Source organism: Falco peregrinus, chromosome 6, assembly GCF_023634155.1.
Source record: "Falco peregrinus isolate bFalPer1 chromosome 6, bFalPer1.pri, whole genome shotgun sequence".
Lineage (NCBI taxonomy): Eukaryota > Metazoa > Chordata > Aves > Falconiformes > Falconidae > Falco > Falco peregrinus.
The window spans coordinates 86,412,331-86,434,477 of NC_073726.1; the positions used below are offsets into that span (position 1 = coordinate 86,412,331).

A 22,147-nucleotide genomic window follows, 5' to 3' on the forward strand; every position below is an offset into this window, starting at 1 on the left:
ACTGAGTAATTCCTGAATTTCTTCAGTTTCTGACAACGTAAAAAAAACCCCAATGTACAATTAGAACAGATGTGTCAAAGTTCTTCAGAACTGCACCTACAACCCTAAGGATCCACAGAGACAACTCTGGGTGATAAAGGCAGATTAGTATCGAATTTATCATTAGGTAATGCTAGATAACTTTTACTATCATACTGTTTGAGCCACTACATCAAAAAAGCCATCAATGCACCTAAAATTACTTTTCAAGAGATGTCAATTTCTGCAAGCCAAAGCCAAGACTTGGCTAGAGTAGGAGGTAATTTATCCCATGGATTCTGAAGCTGTCAGTTTTATATTTGTAGGGTGGTATTTTACATAGCACATAATGTCATAAAGATGGCAACATCAAACCCAAAATCAGCTCCTGGAATGAAAGAAAATTATATTTTTTAGCAGTTTTCATTTGGCTGACAGAGGGCCAAAGACTGTTATCAGCTACATCTTCTGTAATGTACATAGCCTGTCTGCTCCAGAAGTAAATCAGCAGAATTTGGAAAAACTAGTTCAAGAAGACACCATGTCATATTTTTGATGCTCACAGGAAGACTCACCATGCAATAAGCATTTAAAAGCTACCCATTAGCATTTTGTTTATTTTTTCCTCATGCTGCATACAATGTTTTATTTTTCCCTGTGATGAAATGCTGCAAATGACAGTTAACCATTAAGGAAACTTGTCTTTGTTATTGTTGGTTCTGTCATGCAAAATCACAACTGAAAGGGTCAGGATGCTTGGAAGCTGAAAAAAAAAAAAAATCAATGTAATCACCAGCTGGCTTTCTAGTAAAACTGAGTCTTGTTTTAAGACCAAAGAAGCAAATTTTCTCAAGCATTAGGAAAGTGACTTTTGGGGAGATCTTGCATCTTTTCCTAGAGGAGTTAAAAATGCTTTTTTTTTTAATGGCAACTATTTTGCAAAAAGAAGTACATAATTTGAAAATTATTAGAAATTATTTTACAAACATGAACCGGCTCAGGAAAGTCTACTAGCAGGAAAGAGTTTTGTCTATGATCAGCTCTGAGTGACAGCTCTTCACCAGTTAGCCCATCTTACCAGCTAATCCAGTATGGTTGAGATTACCCATTCCCAAATGAAACTCCTGTAAAACAAGGTATATTCCACAGCTGCCCCATGAACTGTATTGCCTTTATAAAGACTTAGATGAAAATTTGATCACATCACAATATGCTAGACCATGAGGAAACCAAGACTCACTGTTGTAAAATTCTAGAAATGGCTGATTCACATCCTATTTTCTAAGATACATTTTCCAAAACATGAAATAAGTCTTTTCCACTGATGAAGTGTTTTTAAAAATTAAATATTTTTCTTGCCTATCTAAACTGAGGATTTCTATGTTGATATTCTCTAAGCTGGGGAGTTTACCAATTAGTTGATGATAATAATAACAACAACAAACATATACAAGTTGTAAAATTTTCTTGTTGAAGTGAGCTGAACTGCTCACATTCAGATATATTCAAGATTGTGGTCAAAATTACAAGGCTGCAAGCTCTGGCAACCTAATTCAGAAGAGTCTACTTTATTATATTTTCCCCCAGCTTTGCACAAAGAACTAAGGTGACTAGACACTCAAATTCCACTAACCATGTGCTTCTACATCCACAAAATCAAAGCCAGATGGCATCATATTAGACAAGTCACCTGGCTTGTATGTGCCTCCATTTCTTTATGGGCAAGACAGAAATAATACTTGTCTATCCTTTTGTTCAAAGAGTCTTTGTAAGTTAGACTGCAGTTGCCAGATGTGCATTGTGTTAAAGAGTGGAGGGAAAGGAATTCATTTAACTGCACCTATGTACAGCCTCTCCAAGTGCAATAAAGCTCCATATCTGTGTGACATGCTGCTCGTGTACAGAAGCCATTGCTCTCTGGCAAATGCTGCATTTCTATGCCTGGAACACTTTCAAGTGTCAGAGTGGACTAAACTCATCAATAAAAAGAAACTAAGGTTGTTAGGATGATGGTCCAGTATGTCTCTGCATGTGATGACATGAAAGGCACCCTTAAAGAAGAATGTGTTCCAGCAGCCATGAGAGACAGCACATCTCCAAAGATAAGCATGTTTCCCTTTGGGAATCTACTGCTTACCATCCACAGCAGCCATGTGTCACACACATACAATCAAGATGCCAGAATCCATTAGATCTGATTTGAAAAACTGTCATCTGATGACAATGAAAACTGTTTTCCAATGATTAACAGACCTTTAAGCCAAAGTGCTGTCATGGAAAGACAAATCACTGCAGAATATTTCAGAACATTTCTCCCCTCACCTTGGCTTTCACTACAGTTATGTGTCCAGTTTTACAATACACACAACTACTTTCAACACACTGCTTCCATATGACTGAAGTCTAACACAAAAACACTCCAAACTGATTCCACTCAAAGTTACTACATTTTTCTTCCTGTGGCCACAATATGACTTGTAACAGGTTTTTTTCTGGGTAGGTATATACTTTTAAAACTAATGCAATCTATATGACTGACTAGAAGCAACACAGTACCAAAGGTTGGCCAAGCTTTCTAGCAGAAATTCATTACTTTCAGAACATAATTAAGTTCCCGAGGCTAGAATCCAGCTTGTAGATCAATATTTGAATCCACCAGAAGAGTCTTCTTTGATTTATTGCTCCTGAGAAGAGATGTTTTGAAAATTTGAGATAGATCAGGTGTGTAAAGTCATGGTGCCTAACAGTCACATAACTTACCCCTTCCCAGATGCTGTGTCCCTACCTAATTGGGCAGCACACATTTCCAAAACATCTGTTTTCCCATCATCCTCCAGCTACCAAATTATTCTTACTGTATTTTAGAAAACTGGCAGGAGGAAAGGTACATGAGTGGGAAAACTGGTGCCTTTCTAAGTATGAAAGAAATAAGCAGGACTCTGTAACACTTGAAAGACCAGAGAAAACCAAGAGGGAGTGAGGTCCCAGGGTGCTGGAAATGGGCAAGGGAGGCAGCCAACCTAAAAGCAGCCTTTGGGAAGATAATGGAATGAGCTATTAAGCACTCAGTCATTAAGCACCTAGTAAGACAATATGATAATAAAAAGAAGATAACGTGCATTTGTCAAGAACAAATTTTTTCCAACACAGTGAGCAAGGGAGAAGCTACAGATGTAACAAATTTGGCTTTGATTGGGCTTTTAATCTAAGTCACTTGTGAGTCTAACAAGCTGAGTAGGGAATTATGGCCTAAACTGAAGAGCAGTTATGACTCCTATATGAGGCAGTCATTAGGAATACTTCTCTAGCAAACTGGGAGCCAAATAATGTTCCACAATGATCTGCCATGCACCAAGCTTTATTTCATATTTTCCTTATTACACTGACAATGAAACTGAGAAAATGTACTTTCAGAATCTAGATCGATAACAAAGGTGGGAAAGATTGCAAGCAGTTTAGTAAACGGAAGCAGAACTCAAAATGATAACCTGAAAAGTCTACAGAAAGAGACACAAAGTACTACACAATGATGATTAAGAAAACAAATTCAAATACAAGGGGAAAAACTAGCCAGACAACACAGGAGAAAAATCTGAAAGTTACAGTGGGTTGCAGTTAGACAGTGAGAGTGCAAAGAGGTACAGTTGGAAAAAAAAGGACAGCAATCTTGGCACTATGAAGATCTAAGACACAAGAAACAAGTGTTTTGCTCTGTTCCGCAGCAGTGAAACACACAGCAGTTGGCAAAAAAACCTACAGATGAAACACCACATTTAGAGAAAAGAGTGCAGAGTGGAAAAAATCTAAACTTCAAAACCACATGATCAGTATGAAAATACTGAGAGAACAAAATTTGTTTAGTGTGGAATAATGTGGAAAGAGGAAAGGGTGAAGTTATCTTCAAGTTCTTCTGCACATTAAATACAAAAATGGAACCTCTTTATATCCGCCAAGGACAGAACAAGTAATCACTGGCATCGTTTGCAGAAACTCAGTGAACTATAAAAATCATCATGTAATGGAATTATGTCAACAGATCATGCAATTCCTGTCACTGAAGGCTTTTCAAAACAAATTAAACAAATTCACCATGAAACATTTGGTTAGAGGTTGCTGTGAGATTTGGCACCACTTTAATGAATCAGTTAACTTGGTGTCACCTCAGAAACTAAGGGAGGTTAGAACCACATCACACTGACAGTGACAGTCAACTACAACAAAGCCGATGTTTTACCTATGTAGCATCTGTGCAAACTCACAAAGCAAGACTTCCACTGATGTGAACAAATTAAACACGGGAATTGAATATTTTGCAGTTCTGCTTGGATAAATCAAAAGATTTATAAGCCCTGTATTTGGAAATTAACAGTAGCGTTCCTACTGAAGTGGCAAATGCTGATCTCAAGCTTGTGTTCTGAAAGCAAGGTGCAAACAAAGTTGCTGTATAGGCTGGAGCAGGTAGGGCAAACCTGAGCTGCTTGAGACAGGTATTCAAAGCTTGAGTACACCAGCAGGTGCATCAGCTAGGCTCTTACACATATCTTGCATATGCACTTGAGCACAAAATTCGATTCCAAGTTGTTGACTGTTCATCAGCTTCGCAACACCGGTTTCTGCATAGCAGCTTCGGCAAAGAGTACTCAATCAATTGTGTTACCAGTGCAGACTGTTTTGGTTTTTTTTCATTAGTGCCCCCGCAACGACATGATGTCATCTTCCTTTCATTACTAAACAGCAGATCCTGGCAAGAATAAAAACTGTCACCCCTGAAATATATTCCCTCCTTAAAATTCACCAGCTGCCTTCCCGCGGGGTCCCTCATGAGTTTGTGAAGTAACCTGCCCCACCTGCGGGGCCAGCGGGCCACCAACGAGCCCTGATAGCAGCTCAGCACGACCCACGTACCGCGCCTCACACAGTCCCTCAGGAAAGAGCGAGAGGCCGGGCCAGGGCAAACCTCGAGCCAGGACAGACCTACCCGGCGCCCGGTGGGGCAGGTGGGGGGCAGCGGCGGCGCCCCCCCGCCCCGCTCAGGCCGCCTGCACACAGGGAGCCCCTGAAGGAAGCCCTGGGCGGGCCCCGCCGCCGTTACCCCAGCACCGCCTGCCCCGGGGCAGAGCTTCGCCCCGCCGCCCGCCTCGGCAGCCGCCCTGCGGAGGGGGAACCGGCGTGAGGGCGCGGAGCCGCCGCCACTGACCCCCACCATCCCGCCCCGGCCCCAGCCCCCGCAGCGGCGCTCACCATGGCGATGGCGGCGGCGGGCAGCCCGCCTCACCCTGCTGCCGCGAGCGCGACGTGACGCCACGCAAAGCCGCGCCCTGGCAACCGAAGCCCCGCCCACGCGTGCGGCCCAGCGATTGGCTGAGAAAGAGGACGTCACCCGGGAGCGCTCCGCCCGCCGCAGGAAGCGGAAGTGGGAGGCGGTGACGGTTGTGGCAGTTGCAGGGTCCGGAGCTGTGGTGCTGCTGTGGGCTCCGGTAAAGGCCTGGGGGTTCTGCCGCCCTCCCGAAGGGCGGCCCTGTCCCCGACCCCGAGGGTGTTGCGGCCTGTCGGGACCAGGGCAGGGGGGTTGGGGTGGCCTGGTGGTAGCAGGGCCGGAGCTGGCTCCCTGGGGCGCCCGAGGGGCGTGGAAGGGCTCGGTCCGTGTTGGCCGGTACCGCCGTGGCCTGAGAAACCTCATTTCCAGGGTGGTGGGTAACGTCCAGCTGCCGCTTATCGGCGAGCTGTGGGGCTGAGGTGAGGGGCGCCCGCTGGGCCCCGGCAGCCGGGCCGCGGGTGTCCGGCGCTGGGCGGGTGGGGATTTGCCCAGGTTCTAGTGGGCCGTGACTCGGTGGATACGGGATTTCCTTGCGTCGGTGTCATGGGGGGGGGATGTCTCAGGGCACGGCGTTTGCTCAGAAGTGCAGTCGTTAACGATTCGGCCAGTGGAGGAGTGTTACCTGTGGGAATTAATAAAAGTGCTGAGGCTGCACCTAACAGGACAGTCAGAACAGTATTACAACACGAACGCTGAAGGAGCAGGATCATCACCAGGTGGTCTCGGATGAAGTCGGTTATGATCAAATGCTCGTAACCAGTTGTTTATTGAGTATTCTTGCCTCTTGCTGAGCAGGTAGGCTTTCATCCTCCTCGTTCTCATCAAACATGTAGAGATCCTTAATCAAAAATGAATGAACAGTAGTGGGGATTAACACATCGTGGTATTAAATGAGCAAAACCATAACTGGCTGTAGAAGCAACAGATAGCAAGATGTTACTATATGTATAGTTTGAGAAAGTTAAAGGAGGGAAAGGTGTTTCTTTTGTCTTCTGGTCATTGCAAAAGACAAACCTGCGTTCTGCAAAACAAATCATGACTCTAGAAAGCTGGAAGTAGTGTGCGTGCTGCTGCTGTTACCTTTTAAGGGCAGAGAGCTGTAGCCACGTGAGTCAAAAAAGTTGTAGTTAAGCCTTTTCAGTTAGCGGTATAATCAAAGGAAGTAAGGGCTTTGGGTCATCTCCCTTGAATAGCAGGAGAACTGAAGGAAAAACCTCCAAAACCAGGAGTATGCTGATCTCCAAGTAATGTAGTTAGTGACAGACCCTGGAAAAGGGGGATGAATGACCTGGAAAAGTGAGACTGGATGGACCTGCGGATAAAGGAGGCAATGGTCAAACAGCATTGGTGGATAAGGGAGAAAATGGCCAGGATGGCAATCTGGGCCAAACTCGGGGTAAGGTTTTACTGTTAGGATAAACTAAGCATGTGCAGCCAGTCAGGACACTGACTTCTGCTTTGGTTGGATATTGGCTCTCTGAAAAAAAGTTGTATTAGCAAGCAGGACTAAAGAAATTGTGCAACCATGCAGTTGGCATAGCTTCCTGCTCACCTCTTGGTCTGCTTTAAGCACAGTGTGGGATTTCCCTTTCTTGTGGTCCTGTGATGATCTTAGGTTATCTCTGCATAGTCGTGCAGTTGTACTCTGGGAGTGTTAGAGTTTTAAAGGGCAAGATGAGGGCTCACTGAAAAGACGGAGACCAGAAAGAGAAATTTGAGGAATGGAAACTGGAACTGGATGACTAGCAAGAGGTGAAGATGACCAGCTCCTAGTGAAAAAAGAAACACGTGCCAGAAGAATTTTTCCTTTTAACTGTTTGGGTCCTGGTGTGGCTTTTATCGTTCTGGGGTTGGGATTTTTTCTTTTGTTTTGGTGTTGGGTTTTTTTTACTATGCTACTGAATGGAGTTTAGAGGTTGTACTAGAAAATAGGGTAATCAAAGATTAACTGTCACTGTTACCTTGCTAAAGACCTTCTTCCCCTCCCCCCCCATCCCCGCTTCGTTTCCTCCTCAGACTTATGTAATTAGGAAGAGCTGACTGCTAAAGAGAAAATGACGTCTCTAGAAAAAGGTAAGTGGTTCACATGACACCTAATCAGACTGGATTAAAAGTACTTTAACTTGAACTCTGAAGACTAGAGTTACGCTATGTGCTAGCTCCATTCATCTGAACTTACTCCTTTGCTGTAGGTATTAGGAAGTAGTTATGTGACTTCATTACTGCAGTGAAAACCAGAACTGCCTGGATGCAACAGTTAATGTAGTTTTCTAATCCAATGTTGTGTTGAAAAACAAGTTTGTCGCTGGTACTGTCATCTGTCTGTACACTGGTCTGTCAGTCCTCCTCTAGTATTTAAAACCTGTTGGTACTGATTCAGCCAACTTGAAAGTAGGGCAATATAATAGCGTTACTGCAGCATTTTTAAAATTCATCATTTGGATAGAGGATGCAGGCTCACTTTACTGCCTGCAGTATGAGGAAAAAAGCAGTATGTGTTGCTGTGTTCTAAGAAAGGTTCTTTCTTTCAGCCATTGTGAGGAAACTATTACAATAATATTCAGCTGAAAGCTTATAAACTTAAATCAATTTCAGTACATTATCATACATACTGGGCAGTTCAGAGAAGGCAGCAGCATTACTGGGGATACTGAGGTCTGTTGATTAGAAATCAAGCAGAACTGGCTTGTTGGCTTTTCTTAAACCTTCACATGGCAACTAAAACACACGGTAGACAGTACTTAAAAGTCTGCTAAACTTTAGTAGCTATGTAGCTGATAGCTGCTTTTCATTTAATTCTTGTTTTTAAAATGAGACTGCTCTGATTCTGTCAGCTCCCAAAACCTGGTTTTTCTTTCAGCCTATAAGTAATATTGTCAAGAATTTTCTCCATACTAGCTCTTTTTCCTGTCTACGTTTAATTTTGTATGGCAGCAGGAAATTAAAATCAATACAATTCATATCAATGTTTGTCTTGTACTGTTAATATTAATGAGCAATGCACGCTTGAGTAAGGACTTGTCTAACTTGTGCTTAATAATTGCTGCTGCAAAGGACTATTTTACACATGTAGCATGCAATTAAAGTCTGTAACTTTGAAATACAGAAATTAAGTGAAGAGTTACAATGCAACTATAACAAAGTGAAAGAGGTAAACTTTCCCTCCGTTATTTCTGAATTTTAGTTGATGATGTCTCATCGCCCATCCGAGGACCTGGTGATGGCATGGAAACAGAGCAGACAGCTGAACCTGTGGAAGTAATCACTGGAGCCAACATCACGAACCATCACATCCACCACAGCCCACATAAAAAGACAGTCTCTTCCCTGAGTCCTGGCGTTCTGCAGCTAGGGAAAATACATGCTGATAAATCAGTGGAGATTGAAGCTGTTCGTATATTAGTCCCCAAAGCAGCTATCACCCATGTTGTTCCAACTAAAAATGCTAAGGTAGCTAAATCAGTGGGACATAAAGGAGACACATTCCATCAGTCAGATGGAGCTGCAGATCCCAAGAAAGAACAAATAGAGCTGAAAAATGCAATTGAAAAGCTAAAGAATTCAGAAAAGCGGTTGCTACAGGATAAAGAAGGTCTCTCTAATCAGTTGCGTATACAGACAGAGGTAAGAAATAAAAGGTATTTTCTCTTGCAGAGCTGAGCTGCTTTGGTTTATATAAGCGGTTTGTGAATGTGACCAAAGAGAACTACTGTGACACTCTAGCCTTGAAACAAATAGTTTCCCTTTTGAGCTTATCAGCTAAGATACAGAGTGGAAGTACATCTAAGTAATCCGGTACTACTTCTCTGACAACAGATGGAAAGAATCAAAGGCTTAAACCTGGGAGAAACACATTAGAGGGCTGCAGGAAAATGGATGTTTCATGAGGAAAGATTTTGCTCCTCAACTCAACTGCTAAGTGAAAATTGTTTTGCCATAGAAGGGGTGACTGTAATTTTCTACGTAATGTAATCTGTGGATGTCTTGTCTAATCCTTTATCTTACTGATTCAGGACTTGAATACTACTGAAGCTTTGTTTCTTGTAGCAGGCTTCTTCCTCTTTGGCCACTGTTAGAATTTAAATTAAAGAATGTGTTAAATGTGCATTAGTCTCAAATGGTTGTCCTCACTAGACTGGATTGTGAGGCTTAATATAGTCTGTGTTGGATGCATCCCATTATGGAAAGAGAAAAGCAATTTATTGTTAGCAATTTGCAATAACTTGCACTGCATTCTGGAAGTAGGAGGTGTTTCATTCTATATTGATAATTACAGGGCAGTCTGGTCTAATTCTAGGTGAATCGGGAGCTGAAGAAATTACTTGTTGCTTCTGTTGGGGATGATCTGCAGTATCACTTTGAACGGATGGCTCGTGAGAAAAATCAGCTAATCCTAGAAAATGAAGTCCTGGGCCGGAATATGTCTCAGTTGTCTGAACAATTGGAGCGCATGTCTATTCAATGTGATGTGTGGCGAAGCAAATTCCTAGCAAGCAGGTATTCCCTCTTACAGAGCTGTTAAAAGAGCACTCTCCTTCAGTCTCTTGTTGCATACGCCCGTTGCAGTGCCTGGCAATGTGCTTATATATGCAGCTATACTGACACCTGCTATGAAATTTGAGTATACAGAAAAGGTGCAAAGAAAATAAGTTCCTTGTAACTCTGAGCAGTTCTGCTTTTCAAAGGTAATACAGCGGGTCTTAAAACTCCTAAACCCTTAACTACAGTTCTTGTCAATGTAGCAAGAAAAGCTCTTTATTTTGATAGACTATGTGCAGTTTAGGGTTTACAAATGCCTTCCAGGACAGCTGTCTTGTCTTAAAGTTAACTAGCTTGATTTTCATCCCCACCCCCCAGTATCATATAGTCATCAGCTTGTGAAGCAGCTGATTTGGTTAAGAACTCTGCTTCTAGTGATTCAGGAATCTACTGGGAAAAGCAGCTCAGTATGGAAGAAAGAATGGGGTGATCTCTTCATTAAAACACGGGTTGTGTTACTGCTAAGAATCCTACTGTTATTTCTGTAACTGTAAAATCTGGTGTGAATGTCAAAATCTCATTTGACAATGGATTAGACTTTTAACTTGCTAAGTGTAGTTGTCTTACCAGATCTGTAAATAGCGTTCTAGGATTTTTAATCTTCTATTGTACTCGGATATAACTGACTAAATTTTAATTATGATGCTTAATGCATATTACAAAAGACCTTACTGCTTGAAGGAAATGATAATAGAATACACTTTCCTTCCTTCAATTTGCTGGTCTTCAGAAGTTGCAGCATATTGAGGGAATGGTGAGTACTTGTGATAGTCCTCACTAGGCAAGAGTTACTATCCTAACTTAATTTGTTTTAGCGTTAATAGGAGATTGTTCTGAGGTGAGGGATGGGAGGCCCTAGCAATGTGTTTGAGTCACACCCTTCCATATTGTAACATTCTGGTTCCTTGAGGTCTCAGATTTCTAACTGGTGGTTGCTTAAATGTCATTCTGGTTTTTGCATTTGCAGTATTGCAGACATTTGAAATACTTGCTTGAGGGGTCAGTGCCAAGCCTCGTGGCATAGCAAAATGTGACAATTGTCTCGTTTGTAGCTCTTAAATGCTTCTTTCTGGTTCATGTAGCGTCTGGTTATTGCCCCAGAGGAAAGTGAAGTGGTGAATCAATCCAGTCTGTAGCCATAGCTGTCATCTTTTAGAGAGGAGTATGAAAAGATGTGACTACAGCATACTTGAGAACTGTGTTAGTAAAACAAAGTGTATTTGGCTTTTTATCTTGGGATCCTTGTCCACTATGTTCACTTACCCAAGGTATTCTGAAATACCTGTTACTAGATTTGTGTTGTGATAAGATTGTTTAAAGTGAACAAGTCAAAACGTAATCTTGCACTTGTGTTGACTGTAGTTGCACAGAAATTATTCTTAATATGTGTCCTTTGTAATTAGGTCAATACAGGCTTTGCCTGGGGGAGGGAAGCAAGAACAGCAGCTTAACCCTTAGTTTAAGCTGACAAATTATGGTCTGTAGTATAATAAAGGTGACTTTCAAACTGCTCACACTACTGATTGGACGTTTCTTTCGCAGGGTTATGGCTGATGAGCTAACCAATACCAGAGCAATTCTTCAGCGTCAAACCAGGGATGCACAAAGTGCAATCCAGGACTTGCTGAATGAACGCGACCAGTTCCGTCAAGAGATGATTGATACACAGAAGTATGATTTTTCTAATCCAGCCTAGCTCTGTGCAAACTTCATTTCTGTCAGTTTATTCTAGGCCAGAAAAGAATCAAATAACTTTCTTCCATTCCAGTGACATTCACAAAAATCAGTTATGCTGATGGATAGTATGGTCACTTTTCAGTCTCAGAGCTGAAAGAGCCAAAGTAGCATTAATTCTTTCTTCATTCTCTGGAGCTGTGAGGTTTTAGGGGTAATATAATGTAGAACTGACATCCCTCATATCCTCAGGCTTTCTCTGTGTAATCACTTACTCTCTTGACTGCAAGTCTCCTCTGTGGCCTTCCAAAACATATACACCATCTTCTACCTGCATTTTAGTGATTAACCTGCCAGATGTCAAATAAGTTTTACCAGTATTAAAATACTGTGTTGCTGAGGCCAGGAGAATAGTCTGTTTGCATCCCTTTCCCCTCCCCGCCCTTTTTTTTTTGTTGTTGTTGTTTAACATCCAGCTCGTGCAGTAAGTCTTGGGAAGGGACAATTCCTGTGAAGTATTCTGCATGCTGATAGTATAGAGTACAAAAAGCGCTAATAGTGCTTTTTTCCTTTCTGCACAGGCTGCTGGAGGAGCTGATGGTTTCTCTTCAGTGGGGGAGACAGCAGACATACTATCCTAGTGCCCAGCCTTACACTACAACAGAGCTAGCAGCTGTGAATTGTAAGCTAGCCAAAGCTGTAAGCTCACATCTTCTTGGAAATGTTGGCACCAACAGTCCAAAAAAGACTTCAACGGCTGTGGAGTTTTGCAGTACCCCTGCTGAGAAAATGGCTGAAATGGTAAGAACTCGTCGTACACCTCAATGTGTCAGTAGTCTTCTTTCCAGAAAGAAATACTTTACTTTGTGTTAACTATTTAATATATTGCCTTTTTAAAAAAACTATATGCAGGGAAAACATGCTGAATAGAGCTGTCTGTTTCCCTCATTTAACAACAACAATAAAACAAAAAACCACCAAAAAACACAAACCAAAAAACCCCTCAGAAACAAACAAAACTGGAAGAATAAGCAGAACAACATAAATAAGATGATACATACTGACTGTTTCCTTCTCTGTTCCTAGCATGACAAGTGACAGGGTCAAAATTTGTTTACAGTTAGTGTGTCAGGAGGAAGCCAACTGAAAATACTTAGCTGAATTTAAAATGTGAGTGGAAAAAGAAATTTAAGCAGGAATAAGTCATAACACCTCAGCAGTAGTCTCTGTTGCCCTAAAAACAAGTTCTGTTGGAAGTGGGTGGAAACGCAGAGAGAAGCTATATGATTATCTTTCAAGATAGGGTTCCACTGCAGGAAGCTTGATGTTTAAATAGCAAACTAGGCTGACAGTTTAGTCTGGAAGCAGTTGAGTTGAAGCAATAGTTGAGCAGCAGGAGGCTCACAGTGCTTAGTGATCTGTGGTGTTCTTGCCTGGGTTTGCTCAACTCTGCTAAAAAGATTGAATTTTTTTTTATTCTCAATAAAATCATAACTTGGATTTCTGGTGGACATACTTTATAAACAGTACTCAGTGTCTTTATATTGAGGGTCTGGATAGATTTAGTTTTCAACTTGGGGAAAAAAATTGAAAAATTGCTTTTGAGCAGAAATCCTTCCTAGCTGTTAAGGAAGGACAAAACCCATTAAACTGAATAATTTTTTTTTTCAGTCTCAATTTTTCCATCCTTAGGTGCTACGTGTACTGGATCCAGCTGCGCGTACAGAAACAGCGACAGAAGTTTCTTTTTCTGAGACTCCTCCATCCTCCTTCCTTTCCACAAAGAAAAGTATTGGAAGGTTTCACCCATATACAAGATACGAAGATGTAACTTTCAATTGTTGCAATCACTGTCAAGGAGAGCTGATAGCCCTTTAAAAACACAACCAATGCAACTGCACGTGCACAGTTTCTGAAGAGTTACACTAGTTGATGTTCAGCAGGCTTCCCTTTTTCCTATTTCTTTCCATAATGGGTGGGTTTAACATTGGAAGTTACGCAGTTTCTGCTTCTCTACCTTTTGAAGTTGGGATTCCTTAGCCTCTGGGCTACTTTACTACTTTTCAGTAAAAAGCTACTTATTTCTACAAAGGCAAGACCAAAAATGTATGCTGGTCCAAGCTGTAGAGCATAGAGATGCCCTTGACTATTTAAGGTTTACAGTCTTATAAGCAAATCCCAACAAATTCCTTTTTAGAGGAAGACAAAAGTGTAACTATACCAAAGTAAATGAAGTGCTGATAGGTTATGTTTAAAATAAATTTTAAACAAAAGGCAATGGAAAACAGTCAGTTCCGTGTATTTTTTTAATCTTAGCCAAGGCGACAAACTGTCCCCAAGTCTATGTTGAGCCTTTTAAATTTAGTAATAAAAAGGAATATGTGCAATGATTCTTTATAGCTGTAAGTTCTGCAAGTAAAGAGCATATGCAGTGTTGCAGCCCTCCTGGCAAGAAAGGGAGAACCTGAACGAACTCTAGCTATAATATATAAATAGTAACTGATTTTAAATTGATTCTGGGAAACTGTGCAGGGTAAGATTATTCTTGTGTTTCCGTAAAGCTAAAATAATGGCTTTTCCATCTGTTTCTGCTTCTGGCGTGAAACTGTTTCATAGCTGATCCTCAGCAAAGACAGACTGATACACCTTCTTTAGCACACAGTGTTGAAACCTGACAAGCGTTAGAACTCTGTCCTTGCCCAAGGTCTTCCCAGCTGTTATGGGAAGCTGAAGATAAGCACTAAGTTTGCACAGGTGCTATTAAAAAAAAAGTATTTTTTTACTTACATGATTTTATAATCTTGATGTGGGTTCAAAGAGAACTTTTAGTGGTTAATCTGCTAAATCCAAAGAAGCATATTTAAGTTGCAAAGGTAAAGAGGAAAGGTAGGAGGATGCAAATACATGTTTTAATTTCTTAGTTTCACTTCCAGATTTGTCATAAGTAGCTGTCTGGTTTGGAGAAACCTTTCTGAAATGGTTGCTTTCCTTTGAATCTCATACCATGATCAGAATATGTAAGTTGTTAGGTTCTTGCTGTTGCTGGCCATGCTTTGGTTTGCATGAAGAAAGCTACAATAAACTTTCTTTTCTTGCTTTCAGGTTGCAATTTTGGACTTTATACAGCTCTCTCTGACCTTGTGTTTTCTTTGCAGCATAAAAGAAACTGTGACATTGAACTGTAAACCCCTTCACGCTTCTGGTCTGAGGTAATGAACCAAGAAGCATTTATTTGTGGCTTACTGCAATTAGGGAGATAGTGTGAACCTTTTCCAACTTCTCCCTGCATTTGCTTGCTGGACAAAAGAAGCATCTTTCCCTTGGTGTCAGGGGAAGGTAGAGGAGGGAGGAAGGCACCTGTTACTCGTGTTTCTCAGTAGCATGTGAAATTTTCATTTCACATCCATGCCCTTCATCTGTGCTGGCAAAAGCTGCAACACAGCACCCTCTGGTCAAACACCAGTGCTCTCTCAATATGCCTATAACTATCTCCAGAATGGTAATGGAAAACTACTAATCACAGATTTGCTTTGTATCTACTACACTTCTGTGACACTACTTGCAGCAAATTATTTGAATGTGGAAAAATGTAAGAACGATGCCAGATCATGAAATATGGTGGACACATAGCTGGACAGAATGCTTCTCATCTTCCACTAGTTTTATGATTTCATTAGTGGCCTCAGCATGTTCTCTGACGAGACCATTTAGCTGGGTACGGTGATGTAGTTTATTATAATTAGTTTAGCAAACATGAACATGTATACAAGGAATCCAGTTTCCTTTGTATCAGTAAAGGTCATAACTCTCACAACCTTTCCATGGAACTGAAAACTACTGAATATGACTCACAGACATAAGTTTCAAAAACTGTTGCGTGTTCACATACATGTTAGCCTTCAATGACTTCTTTCCCTGAACAAAAATAAAACAGTCCTCTGATCTAGCCAGAATTAAATAGAAAGTGGTACAAGAAACAACATTTTCCAACAACGTAACACCTTGTACAGTCTTCATCACAAGCAGCAACAAACAGCAATATAAATCCAGCAAAAATTCAACATAATAGCCTGCATCCAGGAATTCATGGTGGAGTTGAGTATAAAGTGCCTTTTAAAGACAGAAATGTGTATTTGCCACCCTCATACATAGATCTCACACTTATTTAGATTTGGTCAAACCAAGAGGATCCCTGAGTTATACATAAAAGCAGGCTTTTCAACAAAATCACAAATAAATAGATAGTAAAACCATTGTCAATTAAACTAATTATTAAACTTGCTTGAAAGCTTTAAAAACACCACAAAAAGTCAGTAGCTGTAAAGAGCAAAAGCTCAAGCTATAAAAATTAAGAGTGTTGCCACGAAGAACTCTGTGGTTACATCAAACTTTCAACTGTAATGGTCTGTGAAGCGAAAAGATTTTGGCTCTGAACTAATACAGTGGATGTTCTGCATCTGTTTTGCTCTTCTGGCTTCTAATCTAAGCTGCCTTGCTCGCTCTTTAGCAGCTAGTTCCTCTGCTCGTTTTTCTTCTCTCTTTCTTTTTAGCCATCTGTGGAAAGAGAAAGAGGATTAGAACTACTGACAGTTGCAATTGCAAGTTTTATGCCATCTGTTCAAAGGAGGCTTGCCCCCATTTAACTAGTCACCTTGTCCTGTAGGATCAAGTTAGGTGTCATGGCTCAGCGTGTCTAAAAGCCCACCATTCCTAAAGATAGGAAGCACCACTTTTCCATCCCAATTCTGCTGTTTCTGCACCCACACTTACCTCCCCCCTTTTGTTGAGGAGAAAAAAATAATTTTATAGGATGAACTTTCTGCTTGTTTAATGAACTGAATCAACCCAAGCCTGTTCCAGAACAGGCAAAAAGGGGTAAGGGAGTAGAATCTCCCTTTCTGAGCAGAAGTCAGTCACTATTTCAGCTCAGGTTCTGACAAGCAGTTTTGTAACAGTGAACCACCAACATCAAGGAATTAATTTATTTTTGCTAGGGTGTAAGTTTATGAGGGCATATTCATGAAGAAAAAAGCCCAAAACAAAAAGGACTTCAGCAGTAAAGATGTACCATAAAATAACCACAGTCTTAAGCTGATAGACTACAAAATTTTCAAGTATGATTCCCTAGGAATGACCCTACTCACTCTTTAAAGGCTCTGTTGCATTCCTCTGTTCTTGGAAAAAAAGCAATTCCTTCAGCTTGGCGTCTCAAAATTTCTATCTGTTTTTCTTTCATGTGTTCTTGGTGCTTTTTTTTAAGCCATAACTTGAAGGCTTCTTCTGGATTCCTGCTCCTCTCCTATTTAAAAAAAAAAAAGAAAAAAAAAAAAGACACATATATATACACACAAGGCTTATCATTAAATGACCTTTATATTAATCACACTATACTAATTTTTTCAACTCTGCTGGCATCTCCCATCCATGAAACATACCTTATAAGCAAACTCAAGCATATGTTAATCTGGCATGGAATACACATGAGCAAGCATTCAAAGCCATATGTTTTAAAAAATACTGAATTTAGCTTTTCAAGCCTATTGCTACAAGGCAGAGGAACTTCAGAACACAGCATCTGAATCTTCAGGTTTTGGTCAGATCACGTGCATTAACTGTTTGTCATCACGTTCTGATGGTAAGGAATACATTTCAAAGGGGGTTTGCTGCAGGGTTCAATCAAGTCATTCTCCTGATAAAAAAGAACACCACTGTATCTCCTGTGGTTTTATAGCTATTAAGTTCATAGATGCAGCTTCTGCACTGCAAGCCACCCTGCCAAGCAGAACAATCCTAAGCATGCAAGTCGATCTGACTCTTCACTGAAAACAATGTAACAAAAACATTTCCTATTACTGTAAATTTTCATATGCTTAGCTAAAAATACAGGGTCAGAATTTGCTTTCCTATTTAACAAGAGTGCTGCAGATCCCAGTCCTACATTATGAAGATCTTACCTTGCTGTTCAAGTCTTCTAGCTCCTTTGCACGACGGATTCGCTTTTCTTCTTGCACTTGTTCTTTCTTCTTCTGTAACCAAGCTTTAAAAACCATCTCATTCTCTCTTCTCTTCTGTTCTTCTTGCTCCCTTTTCCTTTCTTCTTCCTTAAATGGAATGAAGAATGAATAAACGTAGCTTTTAAGAGAACCATCCTAATCTGTAAGGCCTTCATAGACAATAAGCAAGCCATTTGAATTAGACACAAAAGTACTGATGAAACAAGGAATATTCAAAGAGTCCATCATAGTTTATGCTACTTTTAGGAAGAAACGAGTTTGAGCACTTCTGTGGTTCATGTGACATTCAGATACTTTCAGTCTAACCCTTTTTGTGTGATTACCTCCGTTTCCATGATACATCACAACTTACAGACATTTCAGTAGCAACAGATGAAAAGACATTTAAAATTAAGCCTGCCCAGCATCTCTGACTGGCTTAAAATTGGTTTAAACTGGTGCATTTTAAAAAAGAATGCAGCTCTCGGGCCTGATGGACCACTAAACCTTCAAGGATATTTAACTACCTATGGACTGCAGGCACTACCTTATAAATAAGAGATTATTTTTTTTCCTAGACATAGAAGTTGTAATGTATTTATTTAAGGATTATTAATAGCTTAACACTTTTTTCAGGTTTACAAAATGAACTGATTTTTACAAAATTAAGAAAGGAGTGGAGGGTGGGGGGAGCGTTTGATTGCTTTTCAGCTAACAACCAGTATCTACAAGAGGGAGAAAGGTTTTCAAACAATGCTTTGGAAAGCTGATTAGGACATTTTACTAGGTTTTGACTCTCTGATGCGGAAGCTACAATTCCCACTCATTTCAACGCTCAGAGAAATCTGTTCTTCTTGTGAACAGATGATGTTCCTCCCACCTACACACAACTTTCAGACTATCCTCCAAATTTATGATTTGTAATTTACTAAAAGAAACCCTACCACGATGAAGCAGATAGATTCCAGTAATGTCAAGAAAAGTTTCATGCCAGTGGCATCCATGACAGAATGGAACTCAATTAAAGAATGAAGAAATAAGGTGTTACATTCTTACCTTTTCGTAAGTCAGCCAACAACAGAAGAGATTTAGCACACACTGTTAGGAAAATAACCTTCCTCACTTCCACCACACTACCTTTTACTTTAAATACGCAGAGTATGGTGTCAAGAGATCTAGTTGTGTGTGTACAAGGAAAACACATCAGTAACTCTTCACTTTTCGTACCCCTTGTTACTGGCCTAAGCCTCAGCAAACTCTTGAAATAAAGCTGGCTAGACCTATTTCCACAGATAGAAAGCAACCTTAGAAACTACTTAGCCAGCTTACTTAGAACATCGTGGCACAGAAGAATGGTAGATGCTTCATGCCTTTTTTACAGACCAACATAAGTTACCTTTTTGCAACTGTATTATCGTAATGCAAAGTGAAGAAAAACATCTTAAGTTTTTAAAATCTTTGTTGAAGATTTCTGAAGTTCCTGTTACAGCTGTCAGAGGCTGACTATTAAGTATTATTTTTTGCTGAATAAGGAGCTGAGAAAGAAAAGGGTTTTTTCCCCAGTAATATTTAAGATACTGATTTAATTTTCTAAAATAAAATTTGGGTGAGGTTTTTTTTCCCTCTCAATTACTGCCCTTTATAGATATAAGAAAAATAACCTCAGTACTGGGAATATTTTCTTCTTTTTGTCCTCTGTGGAGGGCCCAAGTAAAACCAAATAAGAAGGAAACGTAGTATGGATTAACAGAGAAAGGAGGAAAGAAAACCTGCTTTGCAAAAAACTGACTGAGAAAACTTACTACAAACTCACCCATGAAAAACCTTTACAGGAAAAAATATCCAGTTATATTATCAGTCAACATGAATTCACCTGCGCGCATGTTATATAAGCAACAAGGCATGGCACTTTCGAAGTGAGCTGTATCTTCCATACACGTTAAACACGTCCCTCTTTTCACAGTTCTCGTGGTCATTCTCCTGTGTAAATCTTACTTCATGACTGAACGCTCTCCCATATGATAACTGCCTATTACAGACTTCATCAGCACCCAAACATGCACCTGCATTACTGTGGTTAATTTAACTTCCTGCATTGCGGTATAATCTGTGGAGATGAGACACTATGTGCTACGTTCCAGTAAACAGTGGGCCTGTAATGACACCTAGGTAAAAACAGAGTCAATAAGCAAAAGCAGTAAGCACAATACAGCAGAAGGCAGCCTATTTATGAAGGATATATTAAATACTTAATTTCTCCTGTAAGCAAGGCATGATCCTATACCACTCTGTGAGTTTTTTTTTTTCTTTTAAGGGAAGGAGTTTTGAAAGATTCTGTACAAATTCCAGAGAATTAATATTAGTAGTATTGTTATTGCTGCCTCTTTTGTAATGGAAAAATGGTGTGAATGCCCTGAACATGTGGTCTCTGTGAAGCAGAGGAACAGGATGGTCACTGTGATCTACTTGTTGCCTCTGTATCTTTACCTCTTTCCTCAGTTTTTCCTTCCTTTGTTCTAGCTGCTTCCGCAATTCTTTTTGTCTGGGAGAAAGACAGTAAGTGGTGCTTCTCACAGGCACATTTGCAGACTGTGCCCTTTGTGGAGTCTTCCGTTTTCCCAGACCTCTTGCAGCATTGATAGCAGAATTTGGACGACGCTTAGGGTTAGATGGAGGCTTAGGGAAATAGACACAGTCTTCACCACCACGAGAAAAAGAATGTGCTCCCGGTCTTGCTGGAGGCACTTCCTTCATTCGAGAGACAGTGCCAAAAGGACTGTAGTGTGAAGATTTTGGAGATGTATGTTGAGTTTCAACATCAGTAAAAGAAACACTTACTGGGGGCAAAAAGCCCTGGCTTTCAATATCACGTAAACTTAAGAGTTCAAACTTCCCATCTTTTTCAACTAGGATTTTGCCATCCTTCTTGTCCTCATCCTTGCCAGCATGTGGTGAAAGTGATGTGCTTTCCTGTCCCATTTCATTAGAAATACGCAACCGAGAGAGCCTATTTGAAACATCATCTCCTCTTGCAAGGTCAATTTTACAAACTTCAGCATCTTCTAGAGGAGGAACTTCAAGATCCACCAACTTATCCTTAAATTTTAATTTTCGCTCTCTGTTCTGATCCACAGGAGCCTGGTTCTCCAGCAGTTTGTTGGCTTCTTCAATCTTTTCCAAGATATAACGCTTTATTTCTTCATCCTCTTCCTCATCTAGTTCCTGCTGGTTCTCCAGCTTGGAATCCTGGACAGAGCTTTCACTATCAGTATCAGATACACGGTCCCCCTGCTTAATATCAGACCTGGATTCCAAACTTTCTTCACTGGAGGATCTCACTTTTGCATCTACATCTGCCTCTGACAGCTGCTCTGGATTTTCTTCCATTTCCTCATTGTCTTCCTCAAATTTGTCTGTAACTTTAACAACTTGTGCTTCAACGTGCTCTTCATTTTCTTCAGGATTCTAAAAAAAATTAAAATAAACTAGTCTATTCTCCAACAAAGAACAGTATCAGAGAAAGAGAAAAGAAACAGTGAGAGAAAAGAGCAGTACCAACTACCCTAAATCTAAAACAGGCTGTCAAATAGTGCATGTCATAACTAACAGCTTTTTTGGCACTAACAACTCTTGCAGTTTCTCAATGTTCACATCTGCACAAAGTTTAACTAACCATGGCTTGCGCGGTAAAGTCATCAGTGACAGCATACAAACAGAACAATGTGTGCTGCAAACACTGAAAGTAACCCAGAAGTACTTTTGAAGCAAACATTATTTTCAGTGAACACTGATTTTTCCGTTTTTAAGGCAATTGCAACGAAACTAACCAGTTCACTGAACTGTTTTTCACTATAATTCCAAATAACCTTCCTTGTCAAAATTCAGTGAATGTGCCTATCAAACCGTACTGAGTTTTGTGCTTATCATTCCAATCTAAATAAGACAACTAGTACTTAATTTAACAAATACCTCTCTTTCACCAAGGTTTTCTTTTTCTTCTTCATTAATTAGCCATTCGAGGTCTTTTTCAAAATCATCTTCATATTCTCCGCTTTCTGCTAAATCACCCATATCTGCTGGATCTCCTTGATCTTCCTTTTCACTCATTTTGGTGATGTGTTAGAGCAATACTACAAAAAGTAGAGGGGAAAAAAATTGTTTTAAAACTCTAGTGACACACAAATACAGCAACACACAAATATGTCTCTTGTGACATCCACATCAAACTTGTGAGCAGCATCAATATAACCATGTTAGACAATGCCACAGCACCTCAGGACTAAAGATCACCAGTGGTTTATAAACATGAATGGTTTTGGCTTTTCCAGCTCCGACTACTAGGGAAGGATCTGAGTCGAAGCAAACCAGGGTGACTTAATGTCTTGCAGTAAGTCTCTGACAGAGCTAAAACTAGTCCCCATGATCTTTTTGTCTCATGCTTGGACAAAGATACGGCTATTTTATGTTTGTTAGAAGTACTACAAGCTTTCATCGCTGCCAGGCGTGGTTTACATTGTTTTATATCTGTCTGGCCCATTTTGCTTTAAAGAAATCTTAACTTGTTTAAAGTTACATTGAAAAAATGCAGGATGCACAAGTCCTAGAA

At 40.4% G+C, this 22,147-nt stretch overlaps 3 protein-coding genes across 5 annotated transcripts in view; 1 reads left to right on the plus strand and 2 right to left on the minus strand.

The window, feature by feature from the left end:
* NME7 (NME/NM23 family member 7) overlaps nucleotides 1-5,385 on the minus strand; it is a 94,986-nt gene extending 89,601 nt beyond the window's left edge. The window contains exon 1 of the mRNA XM_055809201.1: nucleotides 5,260-5,385. Coding sequence (XP_055665176.1) covers nucleotides 5,260-5,262 — 3 coding nt within the window. The 5' untranslated portion in view covers nucleotides 5,263-5,385. The remainder of the gene's footprint in view (nucleotides 1-5,259) is intronic.
* A 7-nt stretch (nucleotides 5,386-5,392) lies between these two features.
* Nucleotides 5,393-14,669, plus strand: BLZF1 (basic leucine zipper nuclear factor 1). Of its 3 annotated transcripts, none has more exons than XM_055809203.1 (7): nucleotides 5,393-5,495; nucleotides 7,352-7,408; nucleotides 8,520-8,959; nucleotides 9,633-9,832; nucleotides 11,417-11,545; nucleotides 12,130-12,349; nucleotides 13,241-14,669. In XM_055809203.1, exons 2-7 carry the CDS (start codon nucleotides 7,390-7,392, stop codon nucleotides 13,424-13,426), a joined length of 1,194 nt encoding a protein of 397 aa, XP_055665178.1. In that variant the 5' UTR covers nucleotides 5,393-5,495; nucleotides 7,352-7,389; the 3' UTR covers nucleotides 13,427-14,669. The 3 variants fall into 3 exon arrangements, with proteins under 3 accessions (XP_055665178.1, XP_055665179.1, XP_013152267.1); XM_055809204.1 differs by having other exon boundaries at nucleotides 13,220-13,354; XM_013296813.3 differs by lacking the exon at nucleotides 5,393-5,495 and adding an exon at nucleotides 5,919-6,130.
* Nucleotides 14,670-15,260: 591 nt separating this feature from the next.
* Nucleotides 15,261-21,648, minus strand: CCDC181 (coiled-coil domain containing 181). Its single transcript, XM_027782417.2, has 5 exons — nucleotides 21,511-21,648; nucleotides 20,029-21,006; nucleotides 17,503-17,649; nucleotides 16,693-16,847; nucleotides 15,261-16,102 (listed from the first exon to the last, which is right to left on the minus strand). Exons 1-5 carry the CDS (start codon nucleotides 21,646-21,648, stop codon nucleotides 15,940-15,942), a joined length of 1,581 nt encoding a protein of 526 aa, XP_027638218.1. The 3' UTR covers nucleotides 15,261-15,939.
* Nucleotides 21,649-22,147: the final 499 nt, after the last annotated feature.